Consider the following 25,016-nt stretch of genomic DNA (forward strand, 5'->3'; position numbering starts at 1 on the left):
GTAGACTTTACACAATGAGGGCGGCATTTTGTGACTATTAGTTTCCATCGGGACAGTTTAAATTTGAGGAGACTCTGGTTGATTGGTACCTATGTTAAACACTACCACATGGTATACTGAGGGGTACTTTCCTGTTAAAGGGAACATTCGTTATTATCGATGATTTCTTTTCAATATATTGATATTTTATTTTTCTATCCGATAACTTACATTGATAATAACAAATTGAAACATATCAGCTGACAACTAAGGATAAATAAACATTTTTCAGTATCAACAAACAGTTAGGCCTAAAAAAACAATATTAAGTTACAGGCCTATATTGAAATGAAACTGTTCTAAACTAACCAAACCAACCAAACTTGCTGTAAAACTTCAAAATTCCATTCGATAGCCTATTCCCTGTATGCCTTTTCTGTTATCAAACAAAATTTTAAAATGGTAACTTAGCGTAGGCCTACAGAAAGTTTGGTTAGTTATGTTAGTTTAATAGTTGTTTCTTATAATTTATAAGTATTTCATGGTAACATGCAGTACTTATAGACTACTAGCTGTAACCCGCGGGCTTTGCCCCGTTTAACTTCTTAATTTTTAAGATTATCTCGTTCGCATGGCTCAATCACGTCCTGGTTGAAGTTTGTTCGCTACGCTCACTCACATTTAGGTTGGAGCTCGTTCGCTACGCTAACTCGCCTCCAGGTTGAAGTTCGTTCGCTACGCTCACTCACCTTTTGGTTGCAAATTAGCTGTTGTCATAAATGTAAAAGAAATAATAGTGCTGCACCCTGTTGGTAATCCTTGTAACTTTAATGCTATTGAACATCATAGAACAGAACCAACTTGTTTAGTTGAAACAGCTGTTAAGATTCAATAATTCCATTTCTCATAAGGTTAACATGGGAAACTCCAGGGCCACTGGGGCGGAGCCCGAAAGGATTTTTGAAATAAGAATATGCCTATATGTTAATCGGGAATTTGAGCTATCATCATGCCTAATTTCAGCCCAATCCGACCAGTATTTTTCGCGTTCACTTGTCACAAACATACATCCATACATCCATACATCCATACATCCAAACTTTCTCATTTATAATATTAGTAGGATAGCTGTAACCCGCGGGCTTTGCCCCGTTTAACTTCTTAATTTTCAAGATTATCTCGTTCGCATGGCTCAATCACGTCCTGGTTGAAGTTTGTTCGCTACGCTCACTCACATTTAGGTTGGAGCTCGTTCGCTACGCTAACTCGCCTCCAGGTTGAAGTTCGTTCGCTACGCTCACTCACCTTTTGGTTGCAAATTAGCTGTTGTCATAAATGTAAAAGAAATAATAGTGCTGCACCCTGTTGGTAATCCTTGTAACTTTAATGCTATTGAACATCATAGAACAGAACCAACTTGTTTAGTTGAAACAGCTGTTAAGATTCAATAATTCCATTTCTCATAAGGTTAACATGGGAAACTCCAGGGCCACTGGGGCGGAGCCCGAAAGGATTTTTGAAATAAGAATATGCCTATATGTTAATCGGGAATTTGAGCTATCATCATGCCTAATTTCAGCCCAATCCGACCAGTATTTTTCGCGTTCACTTGTCACAAACATACATCCATACATCCATACATCCATACATCCAAACGTTCTCATTTATAATATTAGTAGGATAGCTGTAACCCGCGGGCTTTGCCCCGTTTAACTTCTTAATTTTCAAGATTATCTCGTTCGCATGGCTCAATCACGTCCTGGTTGAAGTTTGTTCGCTACGCTCACTCACATTTAGGTTGGAGCTCGTTCGCTACGCTAACTCGCCTCCAGGTTGAAGTTCGTTCGCTACGCTCACTCACCTTTTGGTTGCAAATTAGCTGTTGTCATAAATGTAAAAGAAATAATAGTGCTGCACCCTGTTGGTAATCCTTGTAACTTTAATGCTATTGAACATCATAGAACAGAACCAACTTGTTTAGTTGAAACAGCTGTTAAGATTCAATAATTCCATTTCTCATAAGGTTAACATGGGAAACTCCAGGGCCACTGGGGCGGAGCCCGAAAGGATTTTTGAAATAAGAATATGCCTATATGTTAATCGGGAATTTGAGCTATCATCATGCCTAATTTCAGCCCAATCCGACCAGTATTTTTCGCGTTCACTTGTCACAAACATACATCCATACATCCATACATCCAAACTTTCTCATTTATAATATTAGTAGGATTATTTTTGCCTAAACAAGGTTAGTTCTTAATTTGTAGCTTCATGCGTTTGATGATATTTAAACAGAAGGAATACGGATCGTGAAGTAGGTAAGACAAAAATATTGATATATCGAAAATAAATCATCGATAATAATGAATGTTCCCATTAACCCTTTCAGAGCTAGGCCAATAATTCATATTTTGTAAGACTTTTTTGTTTGCCTTTTAATTCCATTACCCGTTGTTGAATTTTAACTGTCATGTTGTCACTATTTTATTAATTAGGCTAATTTTGAATAATAACACAATAAGAAAATACATAAGAAAGATAAATCCCGGTATTTGTAGTAAACATCAAATAAAACTTAGTTTTTGTTGTTAATTTTCCTGGTTTTCCTATAAATGTTCTGATAGCATTATTTGAAACCGAAATCTCACAAAATCAAAAGACATATAGTTTACAATGTAATATTGAATTTAACCCTGATTTAGTTGGACGAGGTTATTGTAATATAGCAATTTTAGGGAAACTAATTAGCCCAGTCAATGAATGTAATAAAACACCCTTTTTCGCAACTAAATGGTGGAAAGCTGGATTTTTTATATGTGATAGAACCACATGAGAGGTGTATTTTCCCAAAAGTCCCCACTTCTACCCCTTGAGCTTTCCCCCCCACCCCCCTCCAAACATAGAAATTGCAGTGTTTTACTTAATGGGTCATGATTCGAATGCTATGTAAGCTATCGAGCTGCAATTTGTTTTGTTTTATTTATGATTAGTTTTCCTACAACTTTTGTGTTTACAACATTTTTCTAAAACCAATACTTAGGGAGATATGAAATTTAAACTTCGTTAAAAGCTTTGTTTCAGAGTGCAAAATTTTGTTTTTCTCTATGTATACTTTTAATTAGAAATAATACGCAAATATGGTTCAAACGAAAGTTTTAGTACGTTTTTCAAGGTTTACAAATATATTATTGGTTAGTCATCTAGGTGACCGGGTGAAGAGCTGGGCGTCGGCAAAGAGAGCGCGTGCGGGCTAGTTGAACACTTCTGCGCTGCGTCATCGCATCTAGCCCAGCCAATAAACGCACAAAATGCCTTTTTTCGTAGCTAAATAGTGGAAAGCTGAGTTTGTTATATGTAATGGAACCACTTAAGACGTGTTTTTTTTCAAAAAGTTCCCGATTATCCCCCTTGAGCTTTTCCCCGCAACCCCTTCCAAGCCTGGAAATTACAGTCGTTCACTTTACTGGATATAATTCAAATTCTACGCATGCCATCGTAGTGAAATTTAATTTGTATTATTTGTAATTAGTTTATCTTCAACTTTTGTACTAAAGGCTTTCTCATAAAACTATATCCAAAGAGATATAGCATTTTAAGTTGTTTTGATAATTTTTATGTTTTAGAGTACACAATTTTGTTTTGCCCTCTATATATTTTTTCCAAATAAAATGCGAAAAATGTTTCAAACAAAATTTTTTTGTATTTTTTACAGTTTATAAATACCTATATATTTGGTTAGTCGTCTGAACGAACTGATGTATATACACTATATAGTGTGGTGCGTCGGCAAAGAGAGCGCGTGCAGGCTTCTTCAAAGCATCTGCGCAGCCTAGCCCCACCCGTCGATGCGTCGCGTCCTAGGCACCGACACCGCTAAGTTCTCAAAGGTTGTATACAAATGCTAAGGCGTTGTACTTTGTACTTTACTACCAAAACAATCTGTATCCAAGCTTAACCGTGAACTGCAAAAACAATTATTATTTAGATGGAACCCAATAATTTCTCTACCTACTTACTTGTTATACTTGCAGTACTAGTAATACTTGATTTCTTCATCTTTGACCAACGGAAGCTTATAGATTGAGGTATAGAACACTAGGCCTAATAAACACTTTAAAAATCACTTTAAACATACTCTTTGCTCTTCCTTACGTTACAATGCGCTTTCCATTATCTACCACCAATGGGACTCGCTTTGTTCCGCAAGATTTATACTAACTGCGCCTCGCGGTCAGTAAAGATCTAAACAGTAAACTGCAAAAAAACAATAATTAGATTAAACCTAATCATTTGTACATTTCTTAAATTTATTGTTAGTCTTAACTCGTTTCTCATTTGAAATAATAATGTATTTAATTATTTCTGTCAACGGTTACACCTATTGACAATAATATACATGGATACATACAGTATATTATATTACATAAAGCTGGGTAAGAAACATACAGAACCCAATGATGAGATGGCCCAATTCGCCTATGGGTCTGAGGATGATTGCAGTGTCGAATCGAAATCTACCACCACTTACCATCTTTTATGTATATATTGTGAGTAATATTATAAGTGTAAATTTATGTTTTAAGTGTTAGGCTATTAGACGTATTTTCTTTTATTTACTTTCCAATTAATTAATGTAATAAGGCATATATCCAAAAGTTATAAATAAGTAAGTAAAAAACTGTATTTGTGTCCCCATACATGCAGGCAAGACTATTTACGGGATCAACACCCGTAATTGGTAATTGGTTGTAATTGGTTTATGTATTTTATTTTAGTTATACAGGCAAATTATTCAAATTTCCTTTCTTAACATATTGTGAAGAGGTGTCAATCAAATTGGGGTTTTTCCATAATCTCGGTGACGTTCTGTTCTCTAATATTTGATTGTTTTCATGTTATCTTAAAAATGAGTCAGCATAATAGTTCTTTATTGGTTAGTGGTAGACATTATGCAAACGTTTAACATCGCTAATTAAGATGAAGGCGCTTATTAAGTATTTTAAAATCTCCTCTATATAGACTTAATAAAAAAGTTAGTTTTAACATTGACTGGTTTTAATTTGTATTCATTACCATGATTAAAAATGGCTTATAAACATTACCGACAGTTTTCTACGTTGTTCGTGATATTATTTTAACACAGGCTTACAACTCATGGCAGAGCAGAAAGCTAACCCTTGCTAGCGGGAAGCGTGAAGAGAGGGACATATCAATGATAGGACGCAGTTTGTATCAAGGAGTGGGTCGACGAAAACTTTTTACTGACAGCGAGATGCTTCATTTAGTCACGGTTTAGCTTGGAAACAGATTGTTTTGGTAGTAAATTAGGCTACAAATTAGGAAGTCATGGGATTTGTATGAAACAGTTGAGAACTTAGCGGTGCCGGTCTCGACGGGCGGGGCTGCATGCGCGGATGCTTAAAAAGCCTGCACGCACTGTCTTTGCCGACGCCCACACTACATCAGTTATTTCAGATGACTAACCAAATACATATATTTATAAACCTTAAGGAACATACTAAAATTTTGTTTCTGACACATTATGCGTATTTTTTCTTTTGGAAAAAATATATAGAGGGTAAAACAAAATCGTGTACTCTAAAACATAAACATTATCAAAAAAAGTTAAAATGCTATATCTCTTTGGATAGTTTTATAAGAAAGTCTTTAGTACAAAAGTTGAAGATAAACTAATAACAAATAATACAAATCAAATTTCACTACGATGGCATGCGTAGGATTTGAATTATATCCAGTAAAGTGAACGACTGTAATTTCCAGGTTTGGAAGGGGATGCGGGGAAAAGCTCAAGGGGAAAAATCAGGAACTTTTTGAAAAAACACGTCTTAAGTGGTTTCATTACATATAACAAACTCAGCTTTCCACTATTTAGCTACAGAAAAAGGCAGTTTGTGCGTTTATTGGCTGGGCTAGATGCGATGACGCAGCGCAGAAGTGTTCAACTAGCCCGCACGCGCTCTCTTTGCCGACGCCCAGCTCTTCACCCGGTCACCTAGATGACTAACCAATAATATATTTGTAAACCTTGAAAAACGTACTAAAACTTTCGTTTGAACCATATTTGCGTATTATTTCTAATTAAAAGTATACATAGAGAAAAACAAAATTTTGCACTCTGAAACAAAGCTTTTAACGAAGTTTGAATTTTATATCTCCCTAAGTATTGGTTTTAGAAAAATGTTGTAAAAACAAAAGTTGTAGGAAAACTAATCAGAAATAAAACAAAATAAATTGCAGCTCGATAGCTTACATAACATTCGACTTATGACCAATTAAGTAAAACACTGCAATTTCTATGTTTGGAGGGGGGTGGGGGGGAAAGCTCAAGGGGTAGAAGTGGGGACTTTTGGGAAAATACACCTCTCATGTGGTTCTATCACATATAAAAAATCCAGCTTTCCACCATTTAGTTGCGATAAAAAACATTTATTGACTGGGCTAAATGTTTTGCAGCAAAGTCTCAGGAACACATTTACTACTACTAAAACTAAAAGATTGCATCTAAATAGTCCGTGACTAGCTGGTGCTGCTACCTAGTAACGCATTGAACAACCATCTGCAGCGCCATCTGTTCGCAATCGGTGGCGACAGCTTAAATACCGGGTTTTGACTCCCCAGTCTTCAAGCACAGATAGCCGAGAAGGCTAGGGCGTGTGTCACTTGGCCAGTGGCATTCGTCTGCTCGGGTTCGAATCCCGTCCTGTGTGGCAAATAATTGGTGACCTGTGTGTTTGTAGCGATATACTACAACCACTGGGGCATAGTGAGGTGTTCATAATCCTTGGTTTAGACATACACCTCGAAATCATCGGATTGGGCGAATCTTTTAGCTAAGTGGTTGGTAGTGTATCCTATGAACATGCAGGTCACCAATGGCCGTTTTGCTATTTTTTTAAAAATAACCTTCCTCTCTATATCCCTTAGGGTTTTTTTAAAACAACGATATATCGTTTCATAGCACTGAAAGGGTTAACAGGAAAGTACCTACCGAGGTCCCTGGTTAGTTTTATAGATGGCTCCTATGAGTTTGGCAATCTATTGTTCAGTCACACCGCATCCCCATGCAAATCTTTGCCTAAAATGAGAATGATGAAATTTTATAACCCAACCTTCACCTTCCTAATCTAACCTCACTTCAAAACACTTAATACAGGTACACTTCCATATCTGTTGGCACAACAGACCACGCCATATTACCATCAGTACCGCTAAATGAACCTTAGATTCGTAATTTTAACCTTAGTTTTAAAGCCACTTACTTAAAATGAAATCTCCCCGACAAAAACTGATTGCATTTTTGGATTCAGCGTGAAAAAAAAAACTGTAAGTAGACATCAAAAAATTACACAATAATGTATCGCGTTGTAGACACATTAAATACCGGTAATTGCCAAACTAATTACCGAAACTAGCTAACTTAGAGAATTAACAAGCTTATTGAGATAGAATTGAGCCTAAGATCTATCTATACGAATTGTGGATAACTTATTTATAGGCATGCACTGTGGATGCGATACTCCCTGGTGTGGATTAACATCCACACGGGTGAGTACTACGACTATCCGCAGTACTATCCTGATAATTAGACCAATTCGTAATTACCAAGGCAAAAATGTGGTTCGGATTCCACTATAAACTGTAGGTCCCTTAGTTGCCATTAGCTGTATGGGCTATTAATTAACCCTAGCGCTGGCAAACGCCGGATATACGGCGCGAACGGCCGCGGCCGAAATGGCTGACGCCGGATATACGGCGCCAATGCCGGTGTTACGGTTGTAGGCCTATATATAATTTTTTTTTTTTTTTTTTTTAGTTTTGTTAACTTTTTTGGGCTACTGTTGTAATAAATAAGTTAAATAATACAAACCAGAGTACCCTGGAATTATATATTATATAAGGTGTACGGTTTTGTACATGACCTGGGTTGGGTGATTATTTGGTACTCGCGCGGGGGTACGATCAACATAGTAATAGGGCTATCAAACAAAACACACAAAATAAGCTATATAAACTATTAATTTTTGGAATCAGCACAAAATTTACCACAACTTTACAATTTACCTTATGATGCTAAGTCTTACATGCACTTAGCTATACAACGGAATAAAAAAACATTTTATGAAAAAATTAATAATGCCCACAATTTGGAAAAACTAAAAAAAAAATTTTTTGTGGTAACCATGTAGGTAGGCTAAATCACGTATATTATTGTTCTTTGTCTTATTCTGAACAAAAATGATATATAACAATCCATAGTTATGTTGCTATTTCTAATTTTTATGATGGTTTAAAAATGATATTACATAATCAATAATATCCCTATGCCAGTACAGCGTTACACTAGTGCCAGCTCTAGGGTTAACAGCTGTGTTTAACACGTTCACTGCTAAAGGAAATTATAAAATCGAATCGGATTGCTAAAAAACTTTATTGTTGTATAACATTCCTTTTTGTGTCCTTATTGAAATACAATATTATATAATACGATCGGAAGTGAATATGACGTCAAAAAGTGACGTCATAATAATGGGTCAGTACTGACCTATCTGGATCCAGAGTCAGAAAAAAATGGAAATGTCACTGAATACATTATAGGCTATATGTCACTAAAAATATACGTTCTTAAGATATAGGCCTATGTAGTCATTATGATAAAAGAACCAACATAAAATAGTATATCAATTGATTGGAACTGATTATGACTTCGTAATGTGACGTCGTATACATGGGTCAGTGCTGACCCATCAAAAGTATACAAAATTTAAATATTAAACAAAAATGAGAGATATAAAAAATTTGAAATGTTAATAGGCCTATTATTGAAATAAAATAATTAAAAAGTTAATTGAAATTGAATATGACGTCATAAAGCACAAAAAAGTAGCAAAGCGAGGGGCGTTCACAGTAATGTGGGTCAGTACCGACCCAGCCGCCACGGCGGGAGCGAGACGCGGGAACCAACTCAACGGTGAACAAAGCAAGTCACACATGTACCGATTCATCGTATAAAACAACGAATGCGTAGCAGACGCGACAAATAGTCAGCTGATCAGATACCCAAAATTCCAACCAAAAGTGGTAGGGGTAGAACTAGTCGCCAGCAACGAGAGTCTCAGTGTCTGTTCTGTCCCTCTCCCGCCTCCAACGTACCTAGTCGGTGAAACTTTCGTTCGTGCAAATTAAATTCATTTCGCGGTGTTGGTCGGATAAATTTTCATTTTCTCGAAATCGTATAGCCTATATCCCGAAGGGATATATTTGCAACGCGAGTGGAAAATAGAATCAGTTTTGTTTGTCAAACAAGTGTCAAAAAGTTTGTTTTACCGGCCAACGCAATCCGCCATTTGGAAATTTCACGTTCGTCACACGAGTTCAAATCGATCGCGTTTTTTATTAGAAAACCGGCTAGTTACAATTCCTCATCCCTATCCTTCAATTTGTGTCAGTGTTTATTGTGGACGTCCAAAATTGTAAGTAATTTGTGTTATTTATTTGTTAACTTTAGAATTCAGTGAGTCGCACATGGTAAATTTTCCTGTTATATTTTGTTAGTTCATGTCAAATAATCTCATGTTTCCAGGTTCGAATTCAATTTGCTGATTTTTATATCCATTTATAGTGTAACAATCTGTATTATTTACTAAGCTGTGATGATCCAATAGTATTAAGAATAAATAGACGAAAATGTTTTTGTAGGGTAATTCAGAGTTACCTACTTCATAAGATTTTTAGTGTTGGAATTTTTTCACAGAGTCATTATCGAATTTCATTGTTGAGTATTAAGGTACAATTCATTAACAAGTGCCACAGTCAGTATTTAATTTGGGGGAATTAAATTAATATCAAAGGAGGGAGCAGGTAGCTGGTTCGGCTAGATACGGATGTGTTATCGGAGGCTGTGTCAGTTTGCGTATAGATGAACCGCCAAAGTACCAAATTAGCCATAAAACAATAAGCAACATTCTAGTAAATACTACTACGATTAAGCACAATATTGTTTAATCAGTTGGAATGCGAGACTCGACCTTCGTTTTTGAATCGTTGGCCAACGAACTGGATTTGCTTGGTACTGGTCATCTCAACATTAAATTAAATACCACTCTTCCGTTGACACTTTCGAGATCAGTATGAAACCGCACCGTATCTTCCCTTTTGATAAATCCATTCAACATTCTCAAACAAAAACTTCAAATTGATTGTCACTCAAGGTCATTTTGTATTAAATAAACCACAACCAGCAACTGTAAATTGAAATCAATTGCAATTCGTTAATTCTGTTTAATAAATCAAATTGTTACTCACTTTCTAGTTCTCTATAACCTTGGTAATTCATTGTTAGCAATATTATTTAACTATTGGAATAAAGGTAATTCAGTAAATCATAGGCCACTACAAAAGATTCACCTTTTAAGTGCAACACTAAATACTACGGTAGTGTGGTAGTGAGCAGATTAAATTCAGTGTAGAATTAAGATTGGTAAATATTATTTACAAAAGGTATTGCATTCTGGAAGAACTTCAAACAGTACCAAGGACGTCCCATAAGGATCTCTGGGGAGTATTTTTTATTTCACAGGGCCCACTCAAATATTTTTTAACACCAAGCTTCCACTGCCAAAGCTCTGTTTTATATTATTACTTTCCAAGTTCTTCCAACCTAGGGACAACCAAAATTTGTAAAGAATTCATTTTGAGAGCATTGCAAGGAGTAAATATATTTAAATACAATATTTAAATATATAAAAAGTAGAAGTTAGAGAATCTTCTCTTTTTTCTTTACAAATAAAGTAGAGGCTGCACTTTACTTGACGTCCTACACTCATTCGAATGAAAATATCGATCGATATATCGATTAATCGATTGCTTCATTCGATATATCGTTAGGTAAGTTAGGTAAGGTTAACCTAACCTAACTAACCAAACGATATATATTAAATGAAACAATCGAATGAAAATATCGAATTGGAAAAACAATCGAATGAGTGTAGGACGTCAAGTAAAGTGCAGCCAAAGTAGAAGTTAGAGAATCTTTTCTTTTTTCTTTACACACACTACACGCTAACGTGGTGTAGGTCCACCTTCGACTGACGCTAGGCTCGCACTGAGCAACGTCTTGATTCACTGCAGTGTGGGTTAGTACTGACCCGGCAGCATGAGCCATTCGATCGCCGTGGGTCAGTACTGACTCACCCGCAGCGAACGTGTTAAGGAATGTCGGCCTTAGTCACTAACAAGACTACAAGATCGCGCCACTCATCCTACACTCATCTCCATTCATACTTGGCTTAAAATACCTACTTTGTATGGTCGCCATTTCATAGAACAGTATAAACAGTAGCTATTAACAGTAGACCTATCCTGTCTAGTGATAATGTCCCCTTATTAAACAAGTAGGTTATAGGAACCGGTTCGGGGAGGTTTGATGAATTCATTAGATGTTAAAATGTATTTTAAATACACAACTTAGAAAGTATACAAATTTCAATTTGAGAATGGGTGTCAATTAGCATACTTAATTCTATTTTTTCAAATGCTTAGAAAAACACCCCAAACAGAAAGACAAACCGAAAGGTTTTCCTTTTATAGTGTGTGTATCTACTGTATTAGGTTTTGAGCAAATTTTAGGTTTGAATAGTATAATATTACAGTAAATTATTATAAAAGTTTGAAATATTGAATAGATAATAAAAAAAATATTGTTACCTAGGTTAGCTTAGCACTGCACTAGTCACTCACTAGTCTTTCTTTAGTTAGTCGGTAGTCGGTACTTCAGCCATTCGGCCAGTTTATGACAGCATGACAGGGACAGGAGAGGAACAGAGGAGACAGGAGGACTGGACTGACTGAGGGTGGGAGCGAGAGGAGACTGGGACTGGGGACTGGGAGTGGAGTGGAATGGAGTGCACTGAGCTAAAATTATAATTATAGTATAATTATAATAGAATTATAGCTCAGTGATGGAGTGGAATTGTTACTCACAAGACGGTAAATATACAAAAAAGATGGTAAGTGGTGATCGATTTCGATTGGACACTACAATCATCATCAAACCCAATGCGAATCAATTCAGAGTACTAGAACATCAAGGGCTGACATTTCATGGGCTTTAATGAGCATTCTAAACTAATAATTAACTGACTACAAGTCTGCTTATGTTATATCAAATTATAAGAATGACAAATACTTTTATTTTATACAGTCATCGTTAAAAAATATACGTAATCTTGATGCGACCTGAATGCGCAAGGGTACAGTAGTCACAGCTAGTCTGGGCGCGCTATGGCAGGGGGTGTAGAGGGGAGAGTTTATTGCTCATTTCCAAAAACATCTGGCCCACATGGCAAGCCGTCAGTGCAGTGGCTTAGGGTTGTGGGCTGTGGGGGTGAGTGATCCGTAACTCTCAGGATGGCTAGTACCATAGATAAAACATACTCAGTACACAAGAGTCCGAGCGCCCAGACTATAACTGCGACTACTGGTAGTGTGGATGGTGTGAGGTGGGAGTGAGGTTGCAGATCGTTATATTACAGGGGGGATGGGGGTTTAGGCGTTATGCAAGGTCACAGATGATGAAAAATATTTCACGTACAATGTGATCAGTCCCAGGTGAGGTGATCGATCTAACATCTTGAAGTTAAAACGTATTTGCTATTCTAACTTCATCTCTTGACAAGATGCCTACAACAACAAAAAACGGTATCGCAGCAGTCTGACACACTTTCTACAATTAGCTTGTTAACAACCCCTATCATATGTTAGGTGGTGGGAGTATCTATGGGAGTATCTATTTTATGGGTTGTATCGCAATGGTTGTATAACTTTTGAACCGTAATTTTTACAGTATTGAGCGTTATACTATTATTTTATGTAGAGTTACAGGGACCATGCTAAATTTTAATCAAAATCCTTTTTGGCCGTTTTTGTAAAATCTATTGTTACCGTTATATTATAGGTTTATGGGATAATCACCCATTTTTTTTTTTACCAGCGATGTCTTTTGAATTAGTACCCACATAGCAAATTTAAACAAAATCGGGCGCGTACAGACACGTAGACATCACTTTTATAGAATTAGAATCACTGTTTTGGGCTTAGAGAAACACAAAACGAATAGTTCCACTCAAAACTAAAATGTTGACGATAACAATACTCTCTCCGCATATAGTATGTATAGGGGGGAGAGGAAAGAAAAAAGAAATGCAGTCAAGATTATTTCTGAGGGCTTTGTACTTCTTTCGGTGCATGGTGCATGCGATGTAGGATGTGATGTGATGTAGGCTACTTGTCCTTGACGCGCGCGCGTGCGCCAAATTCAGCGTTATCACGTTGTTTGTGTAGATCTGTGATAATGAGCTTAGTGTTTATTCAAAAGTGTATTGAAGTAAACTTTTCGAAAAAGGACTTATTCCATACTTTTAACTGAATAGTATCTGTATTGTTAGTTTGTATAGAATGTTGTTAAAAAGTATATTCTTGTTTGCAACAAAATCACATTTAAAAACCAAATTCAAATGCAATGCTAGTAAGTAACATTAATAGTTTAAATTATGACTTCAGTATGAGTTGTAATTATTTTTCAGTTTAATATAGTGTTTGAAAAATGTTTACTTAGGTATTTTCATTAATTAATGTCATTAATGTTAGTGTACACAAGACCATACACACAAAAAAATAAAGTTAGTCCGATTAAAAATTTTAAAATGGTGGCTTAAATAACTCAAAACTGGATAATCTTTTATAAACAAATTTCAAGAATACTTTTTTTAGCATTTTAAATTCACCATTGAACAAAAAGATCGGACTACAAATAACGTAAATAGAACGTTTTTTAGTTGCAAGATCGGGTAAAATGAAGTGCACTAACTTTGCCTTATTTTTTCTCAAAAAAGGTTTGGTATATTTCAGTTATTTCTCGTCCAATTTTTTTTATCTTGGTATCGTTTATAGGGAATTAAAAATTCTAAAAGAAAGTAACCTTGACATTTGTTATAAAATTATCCATTTTTGGGTTAAAGTTAATAAAAATTAAAACTGCCACCATTTTGAAATTTGTAGTTGGACCAACTTTACTGTATTATTTTTCTATAAAAGGTCTTGTGTACCTTAATAATTCTTACCAAGTTTCATAATCATCGGTTGAAAAACTTACATAATATAAAAATTAATTTTGTATAAAAACAAAATGTCAGATATCTGGGAAAATATGCATTTTCAGACATTCCTTCTCATAAACTTTTTTCTTTCTATTAGCATGAGGATTCATATCCCAAAGTAATGAAACGTTTTTTTTATGTATGGACCCTGTATAAATCAGGCAAAAAAATTCAAATTGTCAAGCACAATTAATTAAGTCTAGTCATGCATGTGCAACAATTAATTCAGCATGGTGGCAATTTTTAACGGGAGAAAAGTATGTACTATAAATTAAGAGAAAAGTCAATTAATAGCATAAATTTAGTTTTATTCAATAATGGTCATTTGGATAGTTTTGCAAACACTCGTAAAGGTTTTCAAAATGCACACATCTGTGCTAGAGAGGTATACATTTGGTTAAAACATGTAAGGGTAAGGGCTACCTACTACTAACATTTGAAAAGTCATTGATTTTGAGTGTTCAAAAAAGGTGAAAAGAAAAAGACAAGAAAGGTGATTTTACCTCGGCGATTCCTTGGGTCAAAATGAAGAGAAAATCAAGAACAAAATGTTTTTCAAAATCGCTTTGTTAACCAGATATCCACCATTTTGTATTTTTTACATAAACATTTTTATCTTGGAATTTTTGCAACCAATCTTTATGAAACTTGGTATGTACGTTAAGGTAGAAGAGACCCATGTTAGGAAAGGAAATCATTTTGATTCGACTTAAAACCGCAAAATGGCGGCCATTTTAAGTTTTTAAAAATTAAAATGGCCGCCAATTTGAGGGTTTAAGTCGACTCAAGATGATTTTTTTTTTTTTTTTCTATATGGTTAACGAAGCGATTTTGGACAACATGTTCTTGATTTTTCTTTTTATTTTGACCCAAGGAATCACTAAGTAAAATATGTCCCCACCTATTTTAACACCCTGTAATGTTATGATGATTGTTTCTGAAAAATAAAGGACTAGGCCTACCTTATTATTTTTGAGAATGGATAAAGTTATACATAAAAAAAATTGTAATTTAGATGCCCTTGCTGATAAACACATTGAAAGTATGACATTACTATACACCAGTACATACAGACAAATCACATCTTAATAATTAATAGCTGTTACCCAAGGGCTTCACTTCGTTTGACTTCATAAGTATTAATCACGAATACTAGAAAAATATCGGTATGGATCATAAACATAAAAAACATAAAATAAAAACATAAAAGATTTGGTTATATTTATGATCCATACCGGTCTTTTCTAGTATTCACGGTATTAATAAAACTATTGGATTGGTTCAGTTGCTGAAATAAACAAAACGGAACACAGTAATACAAAATCACGCCTGATTTTAATAAGGTAATAAATTGAAAGAATAACAAACAATTAAGTACAGATGAGGTATTTCTAACATTAGGTATATGAAAAGTTCCCTTTTAGAAAGGAATTACGACCTTAAAGGGCAATTTATGAAATAATGGATAGTTTTGCGCAAGGTTTCTAGTCATGACAAACATTTTAAGTAAAACTTTTTATGCTTTATGGGGGTGTGGCATTTAGTTTTCTCAAAAGTTCATGGGTACTTTAGAATGTATATATATGGATAATGTTCATCACATGATACACTTTTCTTTCAGCTAACAGAAACATATCAACAATTGGCTTCATTGGTCTTGGGGCAATGGGGAGTCACATGGCAAAAAACATGATAAAAAAGGTAAAGTTAAAAATATTCTCGGATTGAGGACTCAGCGTATGTTTAAGCGAATTTCCCTTAGGGAATAAGATTTTTCCGTATAGACCCGGGACTGATTTACTTTCTCGTTTTAAGGTCCCCAGAGACCAAAACACCATCTCTGTTCAAATTCATATATACAGGGTGTTTACAAAAGAATGCCGGGATTTTAAACTCTGGTACTATTAAAGATAAATGGTTTAAACGTCAAATTGAATAAATATATATATATATATGTGTGTGTGTGTCCATTAGCACGATAACTTGAGCAAAAATGATCTGATTTTGATGAAATTTAGTTCTCTTATGTAAACCTATAATTTATTCAAATGCGTTTGCTAACCAGCATAAACAAACTATGGAAACGGAGTTTTATGAGGTAAAAAAGGGTTTTTCCCATTTTTTATATAAAAAAATATAAAAATCTTAATATCTTTATCTTTCTAAACCATTTAGAGCATAAAAAAGAAATATAAGTATATTGAAGCGTTGTTTTATGCATATAACAGTTAAACAGATTATTAAAAATATTGTAAAATTAAAATTCCCATGTTTTTCTTTTAGAGAATAAATTAACTGTTGTAGTTTCCTTGTTTATTAATGTATATATATTGAATCTATTGCAATCAAATTATTGGTATTTCATACAATGCTATCAACAATTCAATAAAAACACTCACTTCATACCATCCCTGTAGCTGCAAACCTAAGTACCCATTAAAAATAATGTTATTTAAATAGTCTGAAATACATCTGTTGCTTTTATAGGCCAGTAAAATTAGTTAAAAAATTGGCTGTGCCTGGAAATAATTCTCGGAAAGCTGGAAATCGTTTTAATCCTTTTGTTTTATATAGAAGTAAAAGGATTTGAAGTTTGTCCCCTTTTTCCAGGTGAGCTTCTGACCTGGGACCACAAAAACCTTGAAATTAAGGGTTATTTTTTAGTTTTTGCTAAAACGTCAATGAACCGTCCAGCCTACAGGAAAACACGTAATAAAGGAATTGTAGAGTATAAAATTCCGCATCCATTGAGTATCTGGTGATGAATATCGAACCAATATTAAGTTATTTATAGTAATTTAAATAAAGTTATTTTATTAAGAAATTATTGAACATTGCATATTTAACATTTATATTTCTTCTAGAAAATGGATTCCAAGTTCATTATTATTTACAAAGTAATTAATACGAATTACAAAAACCCTCGCCGCAGCAAACCTGCAGACTACTAGTAAGTGATTTTCCATTTACCTGGCTGGATTTATACTAAAATATTACCTAAAAACTGCGAGATTTATTTCCTATTTAATTAACATTAATTTTAGTGACTACTTAGGTTTGCTGCTACAGGGAAGATATTGAGATTTTTTTTATTGCAATGTCGATAGGTTAAATAAACAAAATTTCCAAATTTTGTTTAAATATATCCATAAACAAGCTAACTTCAACAGTTTATTTATTCTCCATAAGAATAACATGGGAATTAAAATTTACCATTTTTTAACTATACCCTTAACCGTTGGGTATGCAACAACGATTTTTTTTTTAAATTCGGTACACACGTGTAAACCTACATTTATTCTAATGAGTTCACGAACCATCATAATAGTACTATGGGAGCGGGGTTTTATGGGGTAAAAATAGATTTTTACATTTTTGACCCCAAAAGCACAAAATTTCATAACTTCTCTCCAAACCATTTTGTAGGTAGAGCTTAAACAAATAAATAATTTATTTGTATATTGAAGCGTTTTTGTATGCCCAATGGTTACGGGGATAATTTAAAAATTGTAAATTTATATTCCTATGTTATTCTTATGGAGAATAAATAAACTGCTGTAGTTTGCTTGTTTATGGATATATTTAATCCAAATTTGGAAATTTTGTTTATTTAATACTAAGCTATCGACATTGAAATAAAAAACACATTTCAATATCTTTCCTGTAGCAGCAAAGGTAAGTAGTCACTAAAATTAATTTTAATTAAATAGGAAATAAATCTGACAATTTTTAGAGAATATTTTAGTATAAATCCAGCCAGGTAAATGGAAAATCACTTAGTCTGCAGGTTTGCTGCCACGAGGGTATTTTTAATTCGTATTAATTACTTTGTAAATAATAATGTACTTGTTATCCATTTTTAGAAGACATATAAATGTTAAATATGCAATGTTCAATAATTTCTTAATAAAATAACTGTATTTAAATTACTATAAATAACTTAATATTGGTCCATATTCATCACCAGATACTCAATGGATGCGGAATTTTATACTCTACAATTCCTTTATTATGTGTTTTTCTGTAGGCTGAACGGTTCTTTAACGTTTTAGTAAAAACTAAAAAATAACCCTTAATTTCAAGGTTTTTGTGGTCCCAGGTCAGAAGCTCACCTGGAAAAATGGGACAAACTTCAAATCCTTTTACTTCTATATAAAACAAAAGGATTAAAACGATTTCCAGCTTTCCGAGAATTATTTCCGGGCAAAAACCTATTTTTACTGGCCTATTAAAGGAATATTGTAGTTTAAATCCAGCCAGGTAAATGGAAATTTTCTTAGTCTGCAGGTTTGCTGCGGAGGGGCTATTTTTATTTTTGAAAAGAAATATAGATGTAAATATTATAATTATGGGCATTAATCAGTAATTACAGCCTGCCTAAATGTGCAACCATGTCATGTACAATCAACGGAATGTGCACAAACCAGAAACCCAAATTTTTTTCTCAGTTTATATGAGGCCTAATTACCTCAACTATAGACAAAAAGAATTAAATATAGACCGTCAGCTGTGCTGCGGTTACCATAGGTTCTGGCGCACACCGCTAGGAGCGCCATTTGTTATGGCGTACGCACTATGTAACTACACGGCGCTCCCAGCGGTGTGTGCCAGAATCTATGGTAACCATGGTAACCCCAGCACGGCTGACAGTCTATATTTAATTTGTCTATGCCTCAACTAATTAGTATTCATTGTTTAGTTTAAAACTATAAATGTTTCTTAACTGGAATTTTCTACAGGAGATAGATAGTTTGGAATTCCAGATTCCAGAAACCTATCACTTAATTGCTTAACAGCGAAGTTATACCTTGTGCTGGAAATTGCTGGAAACCTTGTGTTGGATTGTTGATCAGTGATTTCATTTTAGCGAATTTCCCATATAGGGAATAAGCTATTACCATTACCGTAGTACTCATGGTAAGACCTGGACCCGGGACCGATTTACTTTTTCTTTTTGAGGTCCCTAGAGGCCAAAAACACCATCCGTATATATATATATATATATATATGTGTCCGTTAGCGCGATAACTCGAGCAAAACTCATCCGATTTTGTTGAAATTTGATACAAACGTGTAAACCTACTTTTATTCGAACGAGTTCGTGAACCAGCATGATCGAACTATGGGAACAGGTGATTATGGGGGGTTTTATGGGGTAAAAATTGGTTTTTCCCATTTTTAACCCTAAAAACTTAAAATTTTACATTTTCTTTCCAAACCATTTTGTAGAGCTTAGAAAAACAAAATTTGGTATATTGAAGCGCTATTATGCGCCTAATGGTTACGGAGAAAATTCCAAAAAACTGTAAATTTAAAATTCCCATGTTATTCTTATGGAGAATAAGTAAACTGATGTAGTTTGCTTGTTTATGAACATACTTTGATCAAATTTGGAAAATGCATTCATTTCATTCTAAGCTATTAACATTTTACAAAAAAAAAAAACACACATTTTTACCCTCCCTGTTGCAGCAAACCTAAGTACCTACCCGTTAAATTAATGATATTTAAATAGGGAATAAATGTGGTATTTTTAAGGAGACATTTTTGTGTAAATCCAATCAAGCAAATGGAAATTCGCTTAGTCTGCAGGTTTGCTGCGGCGGGGGTGTTTAAAGTTAGAAGGGGAAAAACAATAACATTTACGTATCTGAAATAAAAACCTTATTTTGGCAAAGCCTTAGTCTGGGTAGCTGTGTGGTTATAGTGCTTGCCTTCGAATCTGAAGGTCACTGGTTTGATTCCAACCGAGATCGTTACCAGACCCAGATGCCAGTTATGGGCATAATTGATGCTTTCTAACAATAGATCGACCGTTCCCTTACAAAAGACGTTAAAATGTTAAACCTTAATAAATGCTACTGGCGTTTAACATATAAAAAAACAACACATGTTGTATTTTGATTGCTGTTTTATCTTTTACAGTTCAAAAAAGTAAGCGTTTATGATATCAATGAAACTGCATCGTTGAACTTAGGAAAGGAAGGAGCAATAGTTGCCAAGCAGGTGGATGACTTGATAGATTCTGACTGCATCATAAGCATGATTGCAACCAATGAACAAGTGTTACACACTTATCAGTCACCAGGGGGATTAATCAGGTAGGTAGACTGAAGCTCCATCTGGCAATTTACGTACTGTACTAATTTGTTCACAGCTATGTCAAGTGCAGTTGATAAACTCTTTGCAATTTATAATATATTAATAAATTAAAATTTAACTCACCTAAAGAGCTAAATTGTTGAAAAATACCTCTCTGTCACAGCAAACTGGCAGACTGATTGAATTTTCATTCGTCATGGTTTTGGAGATCTAAAGTGTAAATCCACCGTTTTAGGTTTTTATATTCGGCTCCATATTAGCATATTTTCCCAGTAGTTGAGGTCTTCAACTGTACAACTTAGCGGGTTTAGTGTCGAGTGTTGAGTGGTTGATCAAGTTTTCTTTTAGTAAGTATTTTATAAATTCTAGAATGACTCATCAACATTCTATACACTGTGAATAAGAGAGACGGGTGATGAATGTTCCATGTAGTAGGTAATATTTATTCTCTTTAAAAAGGCGACAAAATTGCACAGTACAACATTTGTTATTCCAATTTAAAACATTAAAGGACTCAACAAGGGGACTTCACGCTAATTTGAAATGGCTTAAAAGTTAAAATCATAAAATATTGTAATCCTGGCATTGATTCCAGGATTGGCTTAGACAAATCACAAAATTTTGGAATGGGATTAAAGCCCCAGGATTGAGATCCCTACACTCAATGCACATGAGATATTGTTGTTTTAGAAGTATCTGGTGTTCAGAAATGTAGTTGTTGTTAAACTGTGTAACCTTGAATTGCAGCAAAGTGAGACCTGGGACACTGTTAATCGACTGTAGCACTGTAGACCCTCAGGTGCCTCAGCAGCTGTCGAAGGATGCTCAACTCAACAATGTCATCTTTGTTGATGCTCCTGTTTCAGGAGGCAAGTTCTCACATCAATTTAATAAACACCAATCTTGGACTTAGAAATAACCAGTATGATTATTGCTTACAATTAAAAACACTAATTGATGCCACAGAGAAAAGTGGACAGGACAGATAACCCTTATCAACTGTATGGTTTGATTACCAAAGTAGTATTCATGGATCGATGTAAAACCTGCACATGACTGCAATGTATGTTGTGATCAGGTGTGCTGGCAGCAGCATCAGGCCAGCTGACATTCATGGTGGGTGGGAGTGTGGAGGGGGCAACACGGTGTGAGCCAGTCCTGCGATGTATGGGTAAGAACGTGATACACTGCGGCCCGTCAGGAAGTGGACAGGTGGCCAAGATATGCAACAACTTACTTCTTGGCATATCCATGATTGCCACTGCTGAGTCTATGAATCTAGGAATAAGGTAAAACTTTTTTTTATTTTTGTGAACCAAATCACTCTCGATGTTCACAAATAATTTCTATCTTTTGAATATGTAGGAGTCTAAGAACCAAGATATACTGGTTTATTGATTTTGTTATACTTAAAAAGAGTACAGCTGCAAACCATGTTTTCAAAAGTACAGTCTCTGTTATTAACAGGTTCTTGACTAACAGTGTTCGAATGTTAAGGTTAGGAATGTAATTCTTTTTGTAAATCGGACGCATAGAACAATTTTTGATGAGGGGAAACGGCAAAGATGAAGACTTATCAAGGTACAATAGGAAAATGAAAACGGAATGACAGAAGATATGAGAAGGATGTGCGCATTTCAAATCACTGGTTTTTCTAGGATCCTAATAAATAAAATATACTATGTATACTATATATTTTTTAACCTGTTGGCCTGACATGTAATGTGTTGTAATCCATATTCTAAGTTTTTTTTTACCATCAAAGCCCTAGCTCTTCCACACATAATAACACAGCATTGTATTTATTTTGACATTTTTTTTGTCGCTTAAAAAAAATTACTGAAATTTGTAAACATACTGGTGACAATGGTGGTACCATGTAGGCTACATTATCAATAATGAATGATACACATGGACAACTTTATGTGGCTATGGTTAAGTTGGGAAATGTTTGTAGGAAACACTCTAAAACAAGAGCAGCTTCTAAAAAATGATCAATGTTTTGTAATAACACCTATAATACTAGTATTGTGTATTAGGCCTATCTGTTCATAAATCCAAAAATGGTTTTGTAGAAATATTTAAAGAGTTCCAACAACAAAATTAGTAGCCAAACTATCATTTTTATAGCAAAAATATTCAATGAAATTTAATAAGTTTGGTTAAGGGGATAAATGAGGCTTGAAATTTCAGATTAGGGTTGGATCCCAAACTGCTTGCTAGTGTGATTAACTCTAGCACAGGTCGATGTTGGTCTTCAGACACATACAACCCAGTGCCAGGCGTTCTTGAGGGAGTGCCTTCTAGTAACAACTACCAGGTATAACAACCTCCTATGATTACTCTTTCATTTTCTTCTAAGGTGTATAAGCTGAATTGAATTGGATTGATACATTCTTTAGATCCTTATTATGCGCAGCCACCTTAGTGGCTCGCCATCGCTACTGCCCGAGGCCACTTTAAGCAGGCCTTTTTGTCATATGGAGCTTATTAGGTGACGCGACAGCGGTGGCAAGGCACGCAACAGTCGCCGCAACTGGCCACTCGAGTTGCGCACCCTCGCTACTGGTAGCGAGCCCACACGACTGTCGCGCCACCAGCGGGCCATGTTTTCATATGCTGTTAATTATGCACAGCCACAGTCGTGGACCACAGCGCCCCCACTCCCTAATTCGCCTCAGTCACGATTTTTGTGTCAAAATTGTATTATATTTATAGTGATATTAATGTCAAAACTATTATAGTTACTTTAAGTTAAGGTAAGTGGTAGCATCTCCTTAGATGAAATAAAACTATTCACATTCTTGTGGGATTTTTTATAAATATTCATCAAATGAACGTTTTGACATTAAAATAAAAAAAAAAACTTCTTGTTATCCTCTAATCATCACAAAGTGTGAAAAATCCTCCGTTTGAAGGTTTTTCTTTTAGTAGCAGATGGACTCCAATCCAATTTGTTTGTTTCACCTACGTTTACGACGCTAGATTAATAGTATGAGAAATAGTTCATCTCCTTTACTTGACTACTGTACTTCATCATTCACACTCAGAAACTACATACAAGTCTGTATAAAATTCAGTTGGACGCACGACCTCGCCACACTTGTCCCTAACCCTAGCTACCTGTGGCTACTCCAAGCAACTGAGCAGTCGTAGTCGCGAGACACTGAATTCGACACATGACACTCTTGATGCTGTTATTTGATCAAATCTTACTATTTGGAATAACTCCAGTTTTTCCAGACTTAAATCTTGTCTCTTCTGTAAATCTTGCACAACTTTTATTTACAAGGTTGAATCAACAACTTTAAAAATAAAAAATCAAGAATGCTTATTAATTTCTTTAATTTGAAATTAATAAAACCCTTAAATTAAAACTAATATAATGTTACTCGTACATCATATTGTGACCAGAGCAACACAATTGTAACAGTCACAATATTCACACAAGGATTTGTACAGTATGTGAAAATGTTATTCCTTCTTACCTACTTTTATTTTTTTATTCTTATCTTTTTATAAAAGCAGATGAACAGGTAAAATGTAAAACATCAATAAAATATTGTTTTAACCAACATAATTTTATAATAAATATTTTTTAAAGTGGAAGATTGCTTGTTTAGTTTTTTCAAACGGTATTAGTTTTTTTGTTTTTTTTACTACGGTATTACACATTTAACAAGTGCAGTTAACGACACAAATTGTTACCCATGATTTTCCTGCTGTGTTCTCATATTTTTTAAATTATGTATTCTTGAAAGACATACTATTTGAACGATTATTTATTCATCACAGCCTTTTTACTGTTAACCATGAACATTTTTCCAGGGTGGATTTTTGTCTCGATTGATAGTCAAAGATTTAATGATTGCCCAATCAATCGCCAAACGAGCTGAAGCATCTACATCCTTAGGAGACCAAGCACTTGCTATTTACAAAAAGGTCTGTGAGCAAGGCAAAGCGGACTTGGATTTCTCCGTCGTTTATAAGTTTATTCAAGGTTTAAAAGATAAATAGTAATTCAATAAAACAATCATCCAATCTGTTAAATGTGTTTTATAGACCTGTTGTTTGATTAGATTGTATTCCCAAAATGTTTAAATGAACATAACACATATTCATTTACAAACTGTACTCCTAAAATTTCAACTATATGTAGATGGATTAATTTTGAAGTTAATATGTTGGCATATATAAAAATCGAAACTCATTCCCCTTCAACTCTTTGGCATGAAGAATCATCGTCAAATAATAGCTGGATAGCTGAGTGGTTATGGTGCTCTTCTAGTAATCAACTATCCTAAAAAAAAGTTATATTAGCTTTTTCGATGGTTCCTAATTGGGCCCAGCTTTCCTTGATCATTGGGCTTTAAAAAATGGTCATGACTAATGACACAGCAGGTCTTAGTCAGTAATAAAGCTACACAAGGCATCTCACTTCATTCTACTTTCTACTTTAAATAGTTGAATACATGAACTTTTTACCACGGTTAACTAATGAAATGACTTATTGTGAGCTATAGCAACAGTTGCGACCCATCAACTTGGTCAGCAACATAGGATAAGGGATAAAATATAATTTTAGACACTAGCGCATTCTATGACTGGCTCACACAACTACGTTATTTTTTAATAAAAAAATTGGCGAAAGCTGTTCCATATATATGGGATGTCTACTTCAGTATCCAATAGTTAATGGATGTATAGACAGTGGTTATGTAAACTAAGAAAGGATTTATGTATAGTAAAAAATATGTGAGA

General features: G+C 34.7%; 2 protein-coding genes across 3 annotated transcripts in view; one reads left to right on the forward strand and one right to left on the reverse strand.

The window, feature by feature from the left end:
- LOC128988494 (dipeptidyl peptidase 3) overlaps positions 1-11,750 on the reverse strand; it is a 34,724-nt gene extending 22,974 nt beyond the window's left edge. Inside the window, exon 1 of one of the 2 annotated variants that reach the window (XM_054409841.1) lies at positions 11,704-11,750. The gene's annotated coding sequence lies outside the window, so the exon portion shown is untranslated. Of the gene's footprint in view, positions 1-6,988; positions 7,074-11,703 lie in introns of those variants that run through there. The other variant, XM_054409849.1, reaches the window with a different exon arrangement.
- A 1,596-nt stretch (positions 11,751-13,346) lies between these two features.
- Positions 13,347-24,305, forward strand: LOC128983074 (3-hydroxyisobutyrate dehydrogenase, mitochondrial). Its single transcript, XM_054402224.1, has 7 exons — positions 13,347-13,522; positions 15,775-15,854; positions 20,079-20,254; positions 21,003-21,124; positions 21,334-21,544; positions 22,449-22,575; positions 24,084-24,305. Exons 1-7 carry the CDS (start codon positions 13,453-13,455, stop codon positions 24,270-24,272), a joined length of 975 nt encoding a protein of 324 aa, XP_054258199.1. The 5' UTR covers positions 13,347-13,452; the 3' UTR covers positions 24,273-24,305.
- The last annotated feature ends 711 nt before the right edge of the window (positions 24,306-25,016 follow it).

Source organism: Macrosteles quadrilineatus, unplaced genomic scaffold (assembly GCF_028750875.1).
Source record: "Macrosteles quadrilineatus isolate MER2022 unplaced genomic scaffold, UCM_ALF_1.0 Scaffold_1__1_contigs__length_201487025, whole genome shotgun sequence".
In the NCBI taxonomy this organism is placed as follows: domain Eukaryota; kingdom Metazoa; phylum Arthropoda; class Insecta; order Hemiptera; family Cicadellidae; genus Macrosteles; species Macrosteles quadrilineatus.

What these genes read in the sequence shown, in the direction of transcription:
- LOC128983074 (XM_054402224.1), top strand. Translation starts at nt 13,453, where the DNA reads ATGTTGTTAAAAAGTATATTCTTGTTTGCAACAAAATCACATTTAAAA. An exon ending in TCACCAGGGGGATTAATCAG is followed by an intron (nt 20,255 to 21,002) that starts GTAGGTAGACTG and finishes CTTGAATTGCAG; the next exon opens with CAAAGTGAGACCTGGGACAC. An exon ending in TGATGCTCCTGTTTCAGGAG is followed by an intron (nt 21,125 to 21,333) that starts GCAAGTTCTCAC and finishes TGTTGTGATCAG; the next exon opens with GTGTGCTGGCAGCAGCATCA.